The 20,506-nt window shown below is 42.8% G+C and overlaps 1 protein-coding gene across 4 annotated transcripts in view; it reads right to left on the reverse strand.

The window, feature by feature from the left end:
* The window catches only part of sbno1 (strawberry notch homolog 1 (Drosophila)), a 100,184-nt gene that overhangs the window by 9,753 nt on the left and 69,925 nt on the right, over positions 1–20,506 (reverse strand). For all 4 annotated transcript variants that reach the window (XM_070888162.1, XM_070888165.1, XM_070888161.1 and 1 more), the window contains 9 exons: positions 19,457–19,569; positions 18,366–18,437; positions 11,947–12,046; positions 8,270–8,344; positions 8,034–8,180; positions 7,861–7,955; positions 7,321–7,413; positions 3,731–3,868; positions 3,346–3,422 (listed from right to left, as the gene is read on the reverse strand). In XM_070888162.1, coding sequence (XP_070744263.1) covers positions 3,346–3,422; positions 3,731–3,868; positions 7,321–7,413; positions 7,861–7,955; positions 8,034–8,180; positions 8,270–8,344; positions 11,947–12,046; positions 18,366–18,437; positions 19,457–19,569 — 910 coding nt within the window. The remainder of the gene's footprint in view (positions 1–3,345; positions 3,423–3,730; positions 3,869–7,320; positions 7,414–7,860; positions 7,956–8,033; positions 8,181–8,269; positions 8,345–11,946; positions 12,047–18,365; positions 18,438–19,456; positions 19,570–20,506) is intronic.

The raw sequence follows: 20,506 nt of genomic DNA on the forward strand, positions 1-20,506 counted from the left end.
ATCACGTTGGCATGATGTTACAAAAGATACTCATTTTCACTGCCGTCACAAATCAAACGCCAGAGGGGTTTTGATTGGAAATTACAAACTAGTTCCTTCATCAATGAAATTGAACAAACTGGAAACCAATTTCCAGCTCTCTCCGAATGTTTAACCCAGACCAGACTCAGATGCAGCTCGATGGTTGTTCTCAATTTTCTCTCCCCGTAATAAAACATCTAGCATGAGCTTGCTAGTTCCCATGCATCAACACATTGCTGGAGCTCCACATCACCACTGTGCTGTCTCCTGCCTCCTCCCAAATGAATAACAATTTTCTGTTCCCTATTGCCACAATTGAACAGGTACTTTGGTTCAGTATTCACTGAGGAGGACACAAACAACCTTCCGGATATAAAAGGGGTCAGAGGGTCTAGTAAGGAGGAGGAACTGAGGGAAATCTTTATTAGTCGGGAAATTGTGTTGGGGAAATTGATGGGATTGAAGGCCGATAAATCCCCAGGGCCTGATGGACTGCATCCCAGAGTACTTGAGGTGGCCTTGGAAATAGCGGATGCATCGACAGTCATTTTCCAACATTCCATTGACTCTGGATCAGTTCCTATGGAGTGGAGGGTAGCCAATGTAACCCCACTTTTTAAAAAAGGAGGGAGAGAGAAAACAGGGAATTATAGACCGGTCAGCCTGACATCGGTAGTGGGTAAAATGATGGAATCAATTATTAAGGATGTCATAGCAGTGCATTTGGAAAGAGGTGACATGATAGGTCCAAGTCAGCATGGATTTGTGAAAGGGAAATCATGCTTGACAAATCTTCTGGAATTTTTTGAGGATGTTTCCTGTAGAGTGGACAAGGGAGAACCAGTTGATGTGGTGTATTTGGACTTTCAGAAGGCTTTCGACAAGGTCCCACACAAGAGATTAATGTGCAAAGTTAAAGCACATGGGATTGGGGGGTAGTGTGCTGACATGGATTGAGAACTGGTTGTCAAACAGGAAGCAAAGAGTAGGAGTAAATGGGTACTTTTCAGAATGGCAGGCAGTGACTAGTGGGGTACCGCAAGGTTCTGTGCTGGGGCCCCAGCTGTTTACACTGTACATTAATGATTTAGATGAGGGGATTAAATGTAGTATCTCCAAATTTGTGGATGACACTAAGTTGGGTGGCAGTGTGAGCTGCGAGGAGGATGCTATGAGGCTGCAGAGTGACTTGGATAGGTTAGGTGAGTGGGCAAATGCATGGCAGATGAAGTATAATGTGGATAAATGTGAGGTTATCCACTTTGGTGGTAAAAACAGAGAGACAGACTATTATCTGAATGGTGACAGATTAGGAAAAGGGGAGGTGCAACGAGACCTGGGTGTCATGGTACATCAGTCATTGAAGGTTGGCATGCAGGTACAGCAGGCGGTTAAGAAAGCAAATGGCATGTTGGCCTTCATAGCGAGGGGATTTGAGTACAGGGGCAGGGAGGTGTTACTACAGTTGTACAGGGCCTTGGTGAGGCCACACCTGGAGTATTGTGTACAGTTTTGGTCTCCTAACTTGAGGAAGGACATTCTTGCTATTGAGGGAGTGCAGCGAACGTTCACCAGACTGATTCCTGGGATGGCGGGACTGACATATCAAGAAAGACTGGATCAAGTGGGCTTGTATTCACTGGAGTTCAGAAGAATGAGAGGGGATCTCGTAGAAACGTTTAAAATTCTGACGGGTTTAGACAGGTTAGATGCAGGAAGAATGTTCCCAATGTTGGGGAAGTCCAGAACCAGGGGTCACAGTCTAAGGAGTAAACCATTTAGGACTGAGATGAGGAGAAACTTCTTCACCCAGAGAGTGGTGAACCTGTGGAATTCTCTACCACAGAAAGTTGTTGAGGCCAATTCACTAAATATATTCAAAAAGGAGTTAGATGTAGTCCTTACTACTAGGGGGATCAAGGGGTATGGCGAGAAAGCAGGAATGGGGTACTGAAGTTTCATGTTCAGCCATGAACTCATTGAATGGCGGTGCAGGCTCGAAGGGCCGAATGGCCTACTCCTGCACCTAAATTCTATGTTTCTATGTAATGCTTCCTCCTGTAGTTTTGGGAAAGTTCGACAGTCCCAACAGCCAGTCTTCCAAGTATGTCACTGCCACTCTAAACAGAAAATTTGTATTCCATCACTCAAAGGGGTATTCTTGCATATTCCAACTCCTAGCCATCTAGTAAACAACCAAGAATAACAGAACTAGTTGATTGAGAGGAAAAAGCTCGAATTACTGGTGATTTAAATTGGAGTTGTCTACGCAGTGACAGCACATCACCCTTAGAGAAGCCACCCAACATCTATTGTCCAGTACTGAATTGCTGCACAAATATGTTCAGATATCGGCGCTTGTCTTTGTATGTTGAGAAGTCTGTATGAGAGGACAAGTTAACTGGCAGTGCTGCTACATCTCTTCAGACATTGAAGGACAAGGGTACTGAAACTCATCACCTGTCCCACAAAATTGGTCATAGTAAAGAACCCACCAATTTTTTTGGGGGAAAAAAAAATTCTAAACTATTCACAAAAATGTGGTTTGGAAGACAAGACTGCACATATACAAAGTCATCTCTCCATTGTAAGGTACAACATGTGCATTTATATAGTACCATGAATAGAAAAACATGCCAAAGCGCTTCAGAGAAGTGCAATAAAAAAAAATGGACATGAGCCAAAGGAGATATCAGGAGGGTGACCAAAGAGGTGGGTTTTAAGCAGGGTCTTAAAGGTGGAGAAAGAGGTGAAGGGGTTTAGGGAGGGAGTTCCAGAGCATGGGGCCCAAGCAGCTAAAGGTATGGCCACTAATGTTAGATCGTTGGAGGACTCTGCAGGAAGAGAAACCAATGCTGAAGATGTTCTGGCTATGATCAGATAGGTAAGAGTGGAACCATACCATGGCAGGCCCACAGAGGAGAAGTTAAATAAGAACACAAGAACATTTGGGGGGGAGGTTGGCGGTGTGGTTAACTATGTAAAAGGCTGCAGAGAGATTGAGAAGGACAAGGAGGGATATTACATCACTGAAAATTTCAGGTGAGACTTTGGTCTGGACCTTTGCACTGCCATGGCACAAATCTGATCGGAAAGATTCAAACATGAAATTGTGGGAAAGGTGGGCACAGATTTGAGAGGAGACTACATGTTCAAGGACTTTGGACAGGAGATGGAAGCTGGAGATGGGGTGGGGGGTGGCAGTAATTTGCGAGGGTAGCGAGAGGGGATGGAGGGGAATTTGAGGCAGTATTGACACAATTAGAGGAAAATATTAACACTTTTAGAAACATTTTAACCATTTTGTTGTGTGTCCATACTTACCAATACGCGTGAGTACAAGTGTCTGCAGATGATTTGTACTGTTCTAACCAATGTGACTCTGCTTCCCCAGAGGCTACCTGAAAAGATAGTTACAAAAAGGTTAAGTTAAATCAGAAACACTTCTCAATTAAAATTTTTTTTTCCCCTTCCTGCCAGCCCCAGTTTTAGTCGGCGACAATGAAGACATCAATACATTCTACTGCAAGTTAAAATAAAAACACGACTAATGCAGCAGTGCTTCACCTATGCCAGGTCCTGCAATGAGGGAACAAGGTAATTCAGGATTTAGACAATATGATCGCCAAAGTGGGCTTAGTTTAATGTTCTAATAAAGTATCTTGCTTAATGTACATCAATTCACTCATTTTAGTCCATGTTCCTTTACCTTTTTATATTTCTTTTTTAGGTCAATATAATTCTCTAGTTTGAGCTGTTTGCCAGTGTTTGGTCTGTACATCATGAACAGTCTCTTCTTGCTGTTAACTTCCTTGACCAGAATTGCCGTCTTCTTATTATTCCTTATCTGGAACAAAGAAGATAATTAAATGAGCTGTTATTCACTGAAGATAAACTGGCTATTCACAGTACGCCACTGTAACCCATTTTGTGACAAAACATACAAAACCAATAAATTACATTCCCAGATACTGCCTTTTAACTACATTTGTTAATGTGGGTTTTGGAGATGCGATTCATACCATCCCCAGGAATTAACTCAACAAGGAATATAGGGGGGGGGAATGCGACTGTCTAATGGATAGTGTGACCCTTGATGGGCCTCCCAGTTTCAGTGTGTGTAAATGCAAATACGAAGATCTACACAAATACAATAATTTTCAATGGTTTTTACATAAATTCTGTATAAATTGCACCTTCTGAAAACTTGCAGGAATAAAGCGAGCGCCATTTTTCAGAAACAATCCTCAATGGCTTGACCATTGGATAAAGGACAAAGGTCACAAATTAGTGTTTCTCTGGAAATGGAGATGACATCATTCCTGCCCAATGGAGAAGTTCTACATTTGTGGGTAGAATGGAAAAGCAACAGTTCCTGAGCCACACTTCCTTTGTTTATTGTGGAAACGGGCAGAGCTCGATAAACACAGAATCTACTTGGCTAAATTGTATTCCTTTTATGAAGTAGGCTTAGCAGCAAAAATTCACAGCTTGTCCAAAACAGGCCAGTCAGGTGACAAGAGCCACTTGGTCTAGGTGGTGAATTTCACAACTCATCGGCACCCAGTAATGAATCGAATCTAACATCTAATGTTTTACCTCTTCATCAGAACTGATTTTTAAGATTAGAAAATGCAGAAGTAGGCCATTTAAAGTTTTAAGCAGGTGCTGTATACCAGTCTGATGGCACTCAGCTTTCAGCAGTATCATGGAATTCACACATTTCCCAATCAGTTTGTAATACTGATTTTCACCTGGAATAAATACTCCCAGGGAAACCACCAAATTTTCTAATTGTGTGTTTTAAAAAATTCTGAAGGGGATTTACATGGATAAAGAAGAATCCTTTCTGGGCCCATGCAGTCCTGACATATCCAGGGGAGCTGGGTTTAGTTAACCCTGTGCTACTTCACGGGCAGCAGTGGTCTCTTGGAGCTTGCTTCAATGTTTAAGCGAGTTGAAGAGGAATTTCCTCAAGAGTTTTTCCTTGAGTTAGCTACAGTTTTTGCATCGCCAACAATCAGCTTTGCAAGTGTTTGGTGACAGGGAATTCACCACCCACCAGTGAGCTCTGCTCTTTTTTCACTCTTCTAGTTGTCGTAGCAAGTCTGAACAATTCCAACACACCTTAAGATTGATTAAAACAGTCTGCTGCAATTTAAGAATATTCAAGACAGATAGGATGTGCAGAGTATCCCAACAGCTCTTCCCGTGGAGCATTAAACTCCAATCCAGGGATTTCCATCTAAGTTCCTGCTTTGAGTTATTTGAGCTCAATGGCCAAGATTCAATGTTCTTGTTACACGCCACGAACCAGAATTTATCGGAGGAAAAATTCAGTTTCGGTGAACATTATTTTGAAAAGTTTGCACTGGATGGTCTCCCAGCTAAAGGAGACGGTGAGCCAAACAACAAATACTGTTCAGCTGCAAAAAGCGCACTGCGTTGTTCTAACTGGTTCTGTTTCCCCAAAATCTTCGTCTACGAGAAAACAGAACGTTTCCCAAAAATTACACTCTTGGAAATTATCCAACCAGTAGGTAGCTTCCTTCTAACGCTAAGCGCAAAACACACAGAATGTCAGCAAACAGTAGTTAGTTAAACTAGAAAATTAACTAGCTCCAGAGCAACCAACTTTTCTCCAATTGAATTCTGTACCTTCTGTATAATGGTGCTGTATCAGGGCCGAAGTTAAACACTTCGAATCAAGTGAAATGGTGGGTGTTTGCTAATCTCACTCAGGCTCAGGCTAGATGTTCGAGAATTGCAAGAAATTGTTGCATTGCAATAAAAAGGTTCAGATTCAAACTCCTCTACCCCCACTCTACATCTCTCCCTGCCTTTAAAAGCCTCCTCAAAATAACTGCTGTCAAACAGTCCCAATTCTCTCACTACCACTCAGTCTGTTCTCACCCATGTGATGTGCAACTGGAGACATTTGATGTTCAAGGCAAGCAGTTGATTTCTTTGGGATCAAAAAAAAATAATTCCCATTGTTCCATTTCCTCCACCCAATCAATCACCCAACCCCCTCTACAATTTCCATGCTGTAACACAGAAATGCTGGAAACATACAGCAGGTAAGTTGAACAGACGATTTTACATTTTGGGTGCAGACCACTTCTGTTTGGAAGGATTACAGCGAAACCAGCTACCACAAGTCCTTCCCCTTTGTTCTTGCCTCTCCCTGCCCCTACACTTGTGTAAAACCTGTAATATCTCTAACGTTTTCCAGTTCAGACCAACGGTCATTGACCTGAAACGTTAACTCGGGTTTCTCTCTCCACAGATGCTGCCTGATCTGCTGAGTATTTCAGGCATTTTCTGTTTTTATTATTGAAACCAGCTCATTTCAGCTCTCTGCAGATGCTGGCTGACCATTTCCCACATCCGCCTGTTTTTGTTTCATTATCCAGCACCTGCAATATTTGCAATTTCCATGTTGCATTCTTCAGCTGTTAGTCTGTACTAACACAGGACTGTAGACCTCACCAATGCAGCTCTCAATGATCTAATGTCATGCCTTGGCTAGCTTAACTCACAAATGCAGTCCACTGAACAGTGGCTGAACCTGGCAGGCTAGCGTCTCCATCAACATCGTGGCTTGAATGTACCACAGGATTGTAAACCAGACACTTGCTACTAGGTTATTATAAGCACTTGCTCCGAAAGCAAGTGCTCTATTCGGAACTCCTTCACGGCAAACAAGCCAAAGGTGGGCAGCGGAAATGTTGTAAGGACTCCCTCAAAGCCTCCCCGATAAAGTACAACATCCCCACTGACACCTGGGAGACCCTGGCCAAAGACACGCCTTAAGTGGAGAAAGCTCATCCGGGAGGGCACTGAGCATCTCGAGACTCATCACCGAGAACATGCAGAAAACAAGCGCAGGCAGTGGAAAGAGCGTGCGGCAAACCTGTCCCATCCTCCCTTTCCCTCAACGACTATCTGCCCCACCTGTGACAGAGACTGTGGCTCTCGTATTGGACTGTTCAGCCATCTAAGAACTCATGTTAAGAGTGGAAGCAAGTCTTCCTCGATTCCGAGGGACTGCCTATGATTATAGGGATCTCTATTTCTACTGCAGTACAATTTCCACAAACAATCACAGGGGAAAACAAACACAGGCAGGAGAGTAAATTGAACCATACTATGCGCTGTTCAATGTCATCAGTTCCAGCTTACTAAAAGGTGACCATCACTCTACAGTAATGTAGAAAGTGATTCTTGGAATACCAACGTATCCCTGGTAACCATCACTTGAGCGGTCACTCCTTCCATTTCTCTCTCCTCGATTACCTGCATTGACAGATAGAAGCCGTCATCTGTTCCCATTTGCTCTGCCCAAATCTTCGTAGCTTCGTCCCAGGACATCCCTCGTTCAACACTTATCTACAAAAACAGATGTTTTGTTAAAACACTTTACATTCCACAAAGCCAAACGTTAACTGCACAAATTGATCTATCACAAATTCTATTCAGACATTTGAACCTTTAATGCCTTTTGAGACATTTGTATTTCTTTTTGGTAATTCTGTGCCTAGGATGCAAGATGTTACTGTTTGCTCCAAATGGGAAAATGTCCCATTCCCAACCAGTAAATAGTTGAGCTATGAAGATCTGTGGTTGGTGCTGATCCCAGGCTGGGCAGGAGTTACGACTCCCACCGGAGGTTTACACGTGGACAGGGACAGGACTTGGCTCCTTTGAAGGATCGGCACAACTTTGGAAGACCTGGCACGCTGTACATCAGGTGAGAAATCAGCACCTCCAGGGTATAGGGGAGGAAAGCAGAGGATACAAAATACAAACCATTACACCAAATGGTCAGACACTTACAGTATAAAGCTCAACACGTCCTGATACGGAATACCCTGGAGTTAAGAATTTCTTTGCTTCTAGTTTCTTGACCTTCTCGTCCCCAGAACCCAGATCTGTCCAAAAACAGAAGCAAATCAGCAACTGTCGGGTAATAAACTTTTAATTAGGACAGTATAAAACCAAGGACTTGCCTAAAATTCCCATATCATATCTTCCATTCTTCTTAGCATTCTGAATGACAGCACTTAAAGTGTCTGAAAAATACTGGAAGAGTGCGTTCTGTTGGTGCACCTCCATACCAAGGATTCGATTCAAGAATTTGCCAATATTGTTGTAATCTGAAATGGATTAATTACAGCTTTAGACGAGGGAACCTGGGTTACAAAAATACCAGCTGTAACGAGCAGAGTTTTGAGGCAAATTTTACCTTTATCCAGTGTGAGCAGTCCTGAACGGTCTTCCATATTTATTAAACCCACACCAATTAATCCCTGTCGAACATCTAGGGACATAAAAGCACAACGCTACGTTGCATGAAATGTACTCATTAAGAAATGGGAACAATGAAAAGCACTGGGAAAATCATTAGTCGTTGTGGAGCTGCTCCAAAGGCCGACTGAGTAAAACCACTCACTGGCCCACAGAGGAGCTCCGCATCAGTTTGGCTCAGTTGGTAATACTCTTGCTCGGAGTCGGGACTTGATCACATAATCTAGCTGATGCAACTCTTCAGTTCCTGCATTAAACCCAGGCCCATCTATTCATTACGATTACTATTAAAATCCATGCTGTTTTACATGTTGGCTAAGAGAATACACATTAAATGGTAGGACACTGAGAAGTGTAGAGGAACAAAGGGACCTTGGAGTGCAGGTCCACAGATCCCTGAAGGTAGCAGGCCAGTTAGATAAGATGGTTAAAAAGGCATACGGGATACTTGCCTTTATTAGCCGAGGCATAGAATACAAGAGTAGGGAGGTTATGCTTGAATTGTATAAAACACTAATTAAGCCACAGCTGGAGTACTGCGCAGAGTTCTGATCACTACATTACAAGAACGATTTGATTGCACTGGAGAGGGTACAGGGGAGATTTATGAAGATTACGAGAATTTTAGTTATGAAGAAAGATTGGATAGGCTGGGATTGTTTTCTTTGGAACAGAGGAGGCCGAGGAGACACCTTATTAGGGTGTATAAAATTATGAGGGGCCTAGATAGAGTGGATAGGAAGGACCTATTTCCCTTAGCAGAGGGGTCAACAGCCAGGGAGCATAGATTTCAAGTAATTGGTAGGAGGTTTAGAGGGGATTGGAGGGGAAATATTTTCACCCAGAGGGTGGTGAGGGTCTGGAACTCACTGCCTGAAAGGGTAGTAAAGGCAGAAACCCTCATCGCATTTAAAAAGTACTTGGATGTGCACTTGAAGTGCCGTAACCTACAAGGCTACGGACCAAGAGCTGGAAAGTGGGATTAGGCTGGGTAGCTCTTTGTCGGCCGATGCGGACACGATGGGCCAAATGGCCTCCTTCTGTGCTGTAAATTTCTTTGATTCTATGAAGAGCATAATCCATTGCAACAATTTGAAAAGTAGGAACATCAGTTGTGCACTGTAGTGTTAGTGGTTATAGTCTTGGCCGAACAAGCTCAATATGGCAAGTGGTGAAATTGAATTCAATAAAGCTGGCGAGTTAGCACCAAACGAACCGGGCATGAAGCGGTCGGATTGTCATAAAAACCCAACTGGTTCACCAATTCCTTCAGAGAAGAGGCCTGCCACCCGGGACCGGTCTGGCCTACACGCGACTCCAGTCCCAGACAAGGTAGAGACCAAATATCTTCGAGAACTATGAAGCAGCAATAAATGCAGCACTTGCTGACATCTCTAGCATCCCAAGAACACATTTTTTAAACCCCAATGACTTTTCCAGTACAAGCGGCTCTGTTGTTACCGGACAAGATATACCACGAACAGATGATAGATGAGAAACACAAATAAAGGTCAAACAAAAAAGTTTAATTTAGTTAATATTTAGGAAGTAATTTACTGCTTTAAGTAATACTGTCCAAAGTTCACCCTCTCATATTGCCAGTGCACCAGGCAGACGATAAACAAACAATGCCACACTTATCTATGTAACTCCGTATATGAGGCTATTCAGGATCAGGTGGCTGGGCAGATAAGCCAATGTCAGATTAGGCAGAGGCCACTAGACAGGACACGGAGACCAGGAAGGCTCTATAGAGAGGGGATTCAAGTTGGGCAGAGCATTGGCTGAACTGGTCAAAATCTGATCACAAGTTATTTGTTTTAAGTTAAAATCCAAACACCTCTTGCTTGTGGTGTCAAGCCGTTAGCATACCCCAATGATGCAGACTTACTACATTACAAAATTAGACAAAACTAGAAAGGAGCAGCCGCAAATTAGTTTTAAATGTTGGAACGGCAACATTTCTCAGCTTTGACATTTCTAACCATTTAAGTTACAGTTCGGTCTGTACTGTCTCGGCTCATCAAGAAACCGGCACCCTTCAATCCTCACCAACCCAACTTCTTCCAATGTAGAACGAGAAATGGCCGTTTAACCTGTTAAGCCAACTCCATCCAGAGGCCATGATAGGGGTCTATCACCTATTGACCCCTGCTTCAGGGAGCAGAGATTTCCTCCCCGAATCTTCGAACAGTACTTTCATCCTCAATTACAGTCAACAGATGTAAATACAGTTTATTGTCAAAAAAAATGCAAACCCACCCCAAGTACCTTCTCAGGTTTCCCATTATCCTAGAATGATAGAAATTACAGCATAGAATGAAAGCACTGGGCCCACCCCTGGTGTTGCTCGTGTTTTCACTGGAGCAATGTATTCTAATCCTTTTTCCTGGCCTTTTCCAGAATCCTTTCAATTTTCCTTTTCAAATATTAACCTATTTCTATTTAAAATGATATTCTAGCCCCTGCCCCAGGTGGTAAAAAAGAATTGTGTGGATTCTCTATGATTGGAAAAGTTGGGCTGTGGAGGTAGAGAGGAGAAATTGTGGGCTTCATTGGAAAGGAGGCAAGTTTGAAAACAATTGCTTTCAAGAAACACGGAACACGTTTATTTCAAAGCCAGAGTACTGCAGAGAAGGTTTTCAAAACCATCTGTTTCAACAGCAATTCAACTATGGGGTATGGCCAGTAACTGTTCCAGAGCCCGGCAAGACAGGAGGATTTTACAGTGTTTAAACGCATGACACATGGTACAAGGAAAAGGAACATTAAAATGTGAAGAGCAGTTTGAACGTTAAGTGAAGAGGAAGAAATCAAACAACTAATATCGGCATCGCTTTTTAATTACACATGAAACCTGCACTGTGTATGCAGTAGCCAGATTTTAAAAAGTTTGACTGGACTATAAACAATGTGCTAAACATCTTCAGTCTCTGTGCAATGATGATCTGGCTCTCTCTACTGAACTGAAAGTGAGGACTACCAGAGTTTGCTGCTCAAAATTAGACAATTAAAAAAAAATTCATACAGCACTTTTTATGCCCTCAGGATCTCCCAAAGGACTGGACAGCTAATCAAGTACTTTAAAAAAAAGTGTAGTCACTGTTACAATGTTGGGAAATGCAGCAATTAATTTGCTCACAGTAAGGTCCCACAAACAGCAGTGAGGTAAAGGTTGGCAGGAAACCAGGAGAACTCCCCTGCTCCTCTTCGAATAATGTCACGGAATCTTTCACATTAAACCTGCCCCCTCAGGTTAAACGTCTCATCCAACAGTGCAATGTTCCCTCAATACTGCTCTGAAGTTAAGTGTCAGCTTAGATTGTGCTCAACTCTCGGGTTTGATGCTTGAACCCATGACCTTCTAATTCAGAGGTGAAAATGCTACAACTGAACCAAGGCTGTGCTGATAGGAAAGAACAGAATACAAGTATCAACATGTAAAGAATAAATAATTTTACCACAAATTGCTGAAGACAAATTAAGTTACATTAATCTGGCAAATGGACAGTGACTAGTATTGCTTAAAAAACTGCTTAAACCAAGTGAAAATAGTATATTGTTCATTAACCCAGATCCAAACTGACAAAAGTTGAATAGGAATCTGTACTATACCTTTGAAGAATTCCCCGAGATAGTCTTTAGGAGATGACACTAGTGGACTATCCAGATTTACAATGGACTTCATTACTATTTCCAGGGCGTTCCTTCCATACTGCAGAAGTGTCACACAGTCAGTCACCACATTACAACACTGGCAGCTTATTAAAAGCAAGAACGTTACGCATGCAATACATTACAAGATTATTTTATTCATGTTATGGTTGATTTGAAATAGTATTCCAGCATCCTGGTCAATCTTTTCTGATGTACACGATACTGTGAAGGAATACATAGAAAACATAGAAAATAGGTGCAGGAGTAGGCCATTTGCCCTTCGAGCCTGCACCATCATTCAATAAGATCAGTACCCCTTTCCTGCTTTCTCTCCATACCCCTTGATCTCCTTTCGCCAATATCCAATGCACTGGCATCAACAACTCTCTGCAGCAGGGAATTCCACAGGTTAACAACTCAGTGAAGAAGTTTCTCCTCATCTCAGTCCTAAATGGTTTATCCCTTATCCTAAGACTGTGTCCCCTGGTTCTGGACTTCCCCATCATCGGGAACATTCTTCCCGCATCTAACCTGTCCCATTCCGCAGAATCTAACATGTTTCTATGAGATCCCCTCTCATCCTTCTAAACTTCAATGTATAAAGGCCCAGTTGATCCAGTCTCTCCTCATATGTCAGTCCAGCCATCCCGGGAATCAGTCTGGTGAACCTTCGCAGCACTCCACTCGCTCAATAGCAAGAACGTCCTTCCTCAGATTAGGAGACCAAAACTGAACACAATATTCCAGGTGAGGACTCACTAAGGCCCTGTACAACTGCAGTAAGACCTCCCTGCTCCTATAGTCAAATTCCCTAGCTATGAAGGCCAACATACCATTTGCCTTCTTCACTGTCTGTTGTATCTGTATGCCAACTTTCAATGATTGAAGAACCATGACACCCAGGTCTCGTTGCACCTCACCTTTTCCTAATCTGCCGCCATTCAGATACGATTCTGCCTTTGCGTTTTTGCCCCCAAAATGGATAACCTCACATTTATCCACATTATACTGCATCTGCCATTCATTTGCCCACTCACCTAACCTGTCCAAGTCACCCTGCAGCCTCTTAGCGTCCCCCTCACAGCTCAGCCTCTTAGCGTCCCCCTCACAGCTCACACCGCCACCCAGTTTAGTGTCATCTGCAAATTTGGAGATGTTACACTCAATTCCTTCATCTAAATCATTCACGTATATTGTAAAGAGCTGGGGTCCCAGCACTGAGCCCTGCGGCACTCCACTAGTCACTGCCTGCCGTTCTGAAAAGGACCTGTTTATCCCGACTCTTTGCTTCCTGTCTACCAACCAGTTCTCTATCCACGTCAGTATATTACCCCCATACCATGTGCTTTGATTTTGCAAACCAATCTCTTGTGTGGGATCTTGTCAAAAGCCTTTTGAAAGTCCAAATACACCAGATCCACTGGTTCTCCCTTGTCCACTCTACTAGTTACATCCTCAAAAAATTCCAGAAGATTTGTCAAGCATGATTTCCCCATCATAAATCCATGCTGACTTGGACCGATCCTGTCACTGCTTTCCAAATGCGTTGCTATTTCATCCTTAATAATTGATTCCAACATTTTCCCCACTACTGATGTCAGGCTAACCGGTCGATAATTACCCGCTTTCTCTCTCCTTCCCTTTTTAAAAAGTGGTGTTACATTAGCTACCCTCCAGTCCATAGGAACTGATCGAGAGTTGATAAGACTGTTGGAAAATGATCACCAATGCATCCACTATTTCAAGGGCCACTTCCTTAAGTACTCTGGGATGCAGACCATCAGGCCCCGGGGATTTATCGGCCTTCAATTTCCCGCCTAATAAGGATATCCTTCAGTTCCTCCTTCTCACTAGACCCTCAGTCCCCTAGTACTTCTGGAAGGTTATTTGTGTCTTCCTTTGTGAAGACAGAACCAAAGTATTTGTTCAATTGGTCTGCCATTTCTTTGTTCCCCATTATAAATTCACCTGAATCCGACTGCAAGGGACCCAAGTTTGTATTCACTAATCTTTTTCTCTTCACATATCTATAGAAGCTTTTGCAGTCAGTTTATATGTTCCCGGCAAACTTTTTCTCGTACTCTATTTTCCCCCTCTTAATTAAACCCTTTGTCCTCCTCTGCTGAATTCTAAATTTCTCCCAGTCCTCAGGTTTGCTGCTTTTTCTGCCTCTTCCTTGGATTTAACACTATCCTTAATTTCCCTTGTTAGCCACGGTTGAGCCACCTTCCCCGTTTTATTTTTACTCCAGGCAGGGGTGTACAATTGCTGAAGTTCATCCATGTGATCTTTAAATGTTTGCCATTGCCTATCCACCGTCAACCCTTTAAGTGTCCTTTGCCAGTCTATTCTAGCCAATTCACGCCTCAAACCATTGACGTTACTTTTCCTTAAGTTCAGGACCTTAGTTTCTGAATTAACTAATCTCCATCTTAGTAAAGAATTCTACCATGTTATGGTCACTCTTCCCCAAGGGGCCTCGCACAACAAGATTGCTAATTCGTCCTTTCTCATTACACATCATCCAGTCTAGGATGACCAGCTCCCTAGTTGGTTCCTCAACATACTGGTCTAGAAAACCATCCCTAATACACTCCAGGAAATCATCATCCACCGCATTGCTACCAGTTTGGTTAGCCCAATCAATATAATAGATTAAAGTCACCCATGATAACTGCTGTACCTTTATTGCACGCATCCCTAATTTCTTGTTTGATGATGTCCCCAACCTCACTACTATGGTTTGGTGGTCTGTACACAACTCCCACTAGCGTTTTCTGCGCTTTGGTATTCCATAGCTCCACCCATCATCCAGACTAATGTCCTACCTTACTATTGCATTAATTTCCTCTAACTAGCAATGGCACCCCACCTCCTTTTCCTTTCTGTCTATCCTTCCTAAATGTTGAATACCCCTGGATGTTGAGTTCCCAGCCTTGGTCACCCTGGAGCCATGTCTCCGTGATGCCAATTACATCATACCCGTTAACTGCTATCTGGGCAGTTAATTCGTCTACCTTATTCCGAATACTCCTCGCATTGAGGCACAGAGCCTTCAGGCTTGTCTTTCTAACACACTTTGCCCCCTTAGAATTTTGCTGTAATGTGGCCCTTTTTGCCTTAGATTTTTCTGCCCTCCACTTTTATTTTTCTTCTTTCTAGCTTTTGCTTCTGCCCCCATTCTACTTCCCTCTGTCTCCCTGCATAGGTTCCCATCCCCCTGCCATATTAGTTTAACTCCTTCCCAACAGCACGAGCAAACACTCCCCGGTCGGACATTAGTTCCGGTCCTGCCCAGGTGCAGACTACCTGGTTTGTACTAATCCCACCTCCCCCAGAACCGGTTCCAATGCCCCAGGAATTTGAATCTCTCCCTTCTGCACCACTCCTCAAGCCACGTATTCATCTGAGAGCTATCCTGCGATTCCTACTCTGACTAGCACGTGGCACTGGTAGCAATCCTGAGATTACTACTTTTGAGGTCCTACTTTTTAAATTTAGGTCCTAGCACCCTAAATTCGTCTCGTAGGACCTCATCCCGTTTTTTACCTATATCGTTGGTACCTATATGAACCACGACAACTGGCTGTTCACCCTCCTTTTTCAGAATGCCCTGCACCCGCTCCGAGACATCCTTGACCCTTGCACCAGGGAGGCAACATACCATCCTGGAGTCTCAGTTGCGGCCGCAGAAACGTCTATCTATTCCCCTTAAAATTGAATCCCCCCCATCACTATAGCTCTCCCACTCTTTTTCCTACCCTCCTGTGCTGCAGAGCCATGAACTTGGCTGCTGCTGCCCTCCCTTGATGAGTCATCCCCGCCAACAGTGCCCAAAGCGGTGTATCTGTTGTGCAGGGGGATGACCGCAGGGGACCCCTGCACTACCTTCCTTGCACTGATCTTCCTGTTGGTCACCCATTCCCTATCTGGATGTGTACCCTTGACCTGCGGTAAGACCAACTCACTAAACGTGCTGTTCACATCATTCTCAGCATCATGGATGCTCCAGAGTACATCCACCGCAGCTCCAGTGCCGCAATGCGGTCCATCAGGAGCTGCAGGCGGATGCACTTCCCGCACACGTAGTCGTCAGGCACACCGGAAGCGTCCCTGACTTCCCACATAGTACAGGAGGAGCATAACACGTGTCAGAGCTCTCCTGCCATGACTTAATCCTTAGATAAACTTAATTTGGCAACAACAATGCTAAATGTTACTTACTGATAAAAGAAAAAGAAAAATACAATTTCAGATCTTCCAATTTTGAAGCAGGCAAAGTTTACATAGGATATATGGCACAGAAACAGGCTGTTCAGGCCAACCATTCCATTTATGCTCCACTCGAGCCTCCTCCCGTCTTTCCCCATCTAAATCTCAGCATAACCTTCTATTCCCTTCTCCCTCATATGCTTGTCTAGCCTCCCTTTAAAGGCATCTATACTATTCGTTTCAACCACTCCCTGTGGCAGCGAGTTCCACATGCTCACCCATTTTCTGGGTAAAGAAGTTTCTTCTGAATTCCCTATTGAATTTCTTGATGACTACCTTGTCTTTAGGCCTTTGTTTTGGTCTTTTCCACAAGTGGAAACATTCTGTCTCCACTCCATCAAAATCTTTCATAATTTTAACAAGACCTCTATGAGGTCACCCCTCAGCCTTTCCTTTTCAAGAGAAAAAAAAAAAGATCCAGCCTGTTCATCCTTTCCTGATATGTATACCCTCGCATTTCTAGTATCATCCTTGTAAATCTTCTCTGCACCCTCTCCAGTGCCTCTATATCCTTTTTATAATATGGCGACCAGAACTGTACGCAGTACTCCAAGTGTGGTCTATCCAAGGTTCGATACAGGTTTAGCATAACTTCCCTACTTGTCAATTCTATACCTCTAGAAATAAACCCTAGTGCTTGGTTTGCTTTTTTATGGTCTTGCTAGCCTGTGTCGCAAACTTTAGTGATTGGTGTATTTGCACTCAGATCCCTTTGTCCCTCTGCCCCACCTAGACCGACACCCTCCAAGTAATGTAACCTCCTTATTCTTCCTACCAAAATGTAATACCTCACATTTATCTGTGTTGAACTTCATTTGCCAATTACATATGCTCAATCTGCAAGGTTATTAATGTCCTCCTGTAATTTGTTGCTGTCCTCTTAGATATTGACTATCTCTCTCCCTCCCTCCCCCCCCTAATTTGGTGTCATCGCAAATTTAGAAATTGTGTTTTTGATTCCAAAGTCCAAATGGTTAATGTAAATTGTAAACAACAGTGGTCCCAGCACTGATCCAAGTGGACCTTCTGCCACTGTGAATAGCTTTTTACCCCACTCTCTTTCTGTCTGAGGTCAGCTAGCTATCCATTCTGCTACTTGTCCCCTGACCCCACATTCTCTGACCTTGTTCATCAGTCTATTGTGGAGTACCTTGACGAAGGCCTTTTGAAAATCTAGGTAAATTATATCTACTGCATGACCACTGACTACTCTGTTACCTCTTCAAAAAATTCAATGAGGCTGGTCACGCAAGACTTTCCCTTTTGAAATCCATGCTGACTATTCATGACTGTATTTTTGGCTTTTCGATTTTCTTCTACTTCCACCCTCAGTAGGGATTCCATTATTTTTCCTGCCACCGTTGTTACGCTGACTGGTCTACAATTCTCTGGACATGTTCTATCCCTCTTCTTAAATATAGGTATTATGGTAGCTATCCACCAGTCCTCTGGTACGACACCTTTTTCTAACGAATTATTAAACGTGTAGTAATGCCGCTGCCATCTCGTTCCTCGATTCTTTTAAAATCCATCCATACCAGCGGTTTTAACCTCAGAGTTTGATTAGTTTATTTAATGTATCCCCTCTTTTTATTTTAACTGCACTTCTCATTACTATCATCCAATGTCACATCCACCTGTTCTATCTCCCTGGTAAATACAGAAGCAAAGTCATTAATATTTCTGCCATCTCCGTTGTTACCTGTGGTATTATCCTGTCTATTCCTTAATGGACCTATTCCCATCGCAACCTTTTTTTTATTGATGTACCTGTAAAATATTTTACTATTTTGTTAATGTTTCTTGATAATTTAATTTCATACTTCCTCTTTGCCTTCCTAATTGTTTTTCTGACTTCTCTCCTAATCTCTTCTCCCTCATCATGCACTCCCCTACTGTCCATGTACTTAATGTATACCTCTTTCCTTACCCTCAATTGTTCCCTTATGGCTTTATTCATCCATGGCATCTCATGAGTACAGTGATTTGCACAAAAGTGACTCAATACAAAATAATCTTCGTCATTAAAGAAAAGGTTTTGCAAAATAAATACATAACAGTAAAATCCCACTAACTACTTCTAGCCAAGACAAGTTGAACGTTACCTTGTTATCAAAGTTGAACCTGCTCAAATCTCTGGTTTCAGTGGCTCGCCTGTCACCATGTGTGAGCGCACCCTGCCCAAAAGGAAAAACAAAGTCAACATCCAATAATAATACCTTAAAAAAAACACCTTTGATGTGCAAGGTTTCCCATAAAGTAGACCCCGCTGCTCATCATGCCCTCCAATGTTAAATTAAAACATAGAACCTTCTCCATTGGCCCAGGCATCTGGTAAATTGTTGCCATATTATGAATGCAGTTTTGTATTAAAATGACAAACTCAAAACAGTAGCAAGTGCACACGGCTCTCAAATTTCATTAACCCCCTCAGCATCAAGTCCTTTAATTAAGCCAAGTATAATCTAATAGACACTTGCATCTCACCAATATAAAAGAGGCAATGATGCAGAACAATGGAAAAATCTATGAATACATATTTATACAAGACTTTCTAACCTATTTTCTATGAAGCTAGTCTAACATTTCGACCTGTTGAAAACTCCTGCTTCCTAGTTGTTGGTGGAAGAAGTGGGCGCCAAATATCAGTGAATCATGTTAAGCGCCTCAAATGGTCTCAAACACCAACCTACGAAAGGGCATCTCAATCTCTGCCCAAATAGATGCGCCATACTACAAGAATGCAAGTTCATTCTTCTCTCTGCTGGAAGTCTTGCTTGCAGAACCAGCATGACTTTCAGAAGGGAGAAGAGCTGAATTTACATGTCTTTCTCCTTTCTCCTCCCAGCCTGTATTTTCATGATGGAAAAAGAGAGTTCTACGGAAGCTCAGGTACATTTTTACAGACTCATTTTATGTAGTCTTAGGAGAACATGCAAAGTACAATTGGTCATTTCATAAACTACGCCAAAGACAATAAAATGGGAACATACAACATCAATACATCTGCCAAAGGAAAGATCTTTGCAATTTAATCAGTCATTTCTACTCAGCAAGGCAAATAAGCAAACATCTAACTGAACCAAGGCTGGCAATGTTTGAGGGCACTGTTTCAATCTGTCCCAGCGGTTGAACTTACTGGGAAAGAGAAAAGGCAACCCCACAAAAAACATTGTTTTGAAAGACATGAACTTACCAAACTTTCAAGTCTTTTTGCAACAATGGAAGCAAATCTCTGTTCTCCTGCCAACTCGGAGATGAGAAAAACATACTCTGGAGAAGTCACTTGGTTTGACCGATGTGTTCTACCTGTGAATAAAAGTCACATAATTTTCAGCAAAAACACCAAGCTCACATACCCAGGTACTGTTGAGCTTAGGAGCCATTCCTTTAGTAGCTCTGTCCATGTCTGGACACAAAAATACATCTAGGATTGCTTCAGTTACACCTGAACTTTGCAATTAACAGCAAGACATTTGGAGCACATTTGTGCAACTTTGAAGGAGCACGACCACGCCCAAATGCCCCCCACCTCCACGGAGCAGGCCATGTAAATTCATGCCACACCATGCAAAATAAGGAAAGCTGTTATTCACAAAGAGCCACATGGAAACTGCAACACTGTTTAGCGTCCACAGGAGCCGAAGTCCCAATCCCATTTTTATGGCCTGTTGCCATATCCCTTTACTCCCTGCTCCTTAACCCACTGAGCTAACCTACTTAAATGTTGGCATGGTCTTGCTTCAATCACTGTGCATTTGACTGCCTCACAAGCCCACATAAAAAGGTTCGGACTGTTGCCTGTCCTAGATCTCTTGCATTTAGTCTTGTATCTATGCCCCCTCTTTCTAGACCCTTCAATCACTGGAAACAATTTGTGTCTATCTACTCTGTCCCATCCCTATCAAATCACACTGTCATTTCATCGGTTCTAACAGAAACAGCCTCAATTTTTCCACCAAAGCGCAGACTGTCAGGTGTTCAAAGCCAGCTGACAAAATAAACAACACGCTACTTCGAACTTGTGCTCAACTTTGCTGTGTACAAGTTTTAAAGCTGACCTTGAGCAAGATAGTCACACAATTCCCAGCCTGATCAAGTTACCAAAAACCCACTTGCACAGTAGCAATAAGCACGCCATAGAACTCATCTATTTGGCAGTAATGAAACTTTACATCGCCTTTATGGTAGTTTAAAAAAAAGTCATAGTAAAATGCCAGTAGATTTACTGACCTAAATACCTGAA

This window comes from Pristiophorus japonicus, chromosome 8 (genome assembly GCF_044704955.1).
Source record: "Pristiophorus japonicus isolate sPriJap1 chromosome 8, sPriJap1.hap1, whole genome shotgun sequence".
In the NCBI taxonomy this organism is placed as follows: domain Eukaryota; kingdom Metazoa; phylum Chordata; class Chondrichthyes; family Pristiophoridae; genus Pristiophorus; species Pristiophorus japonicus.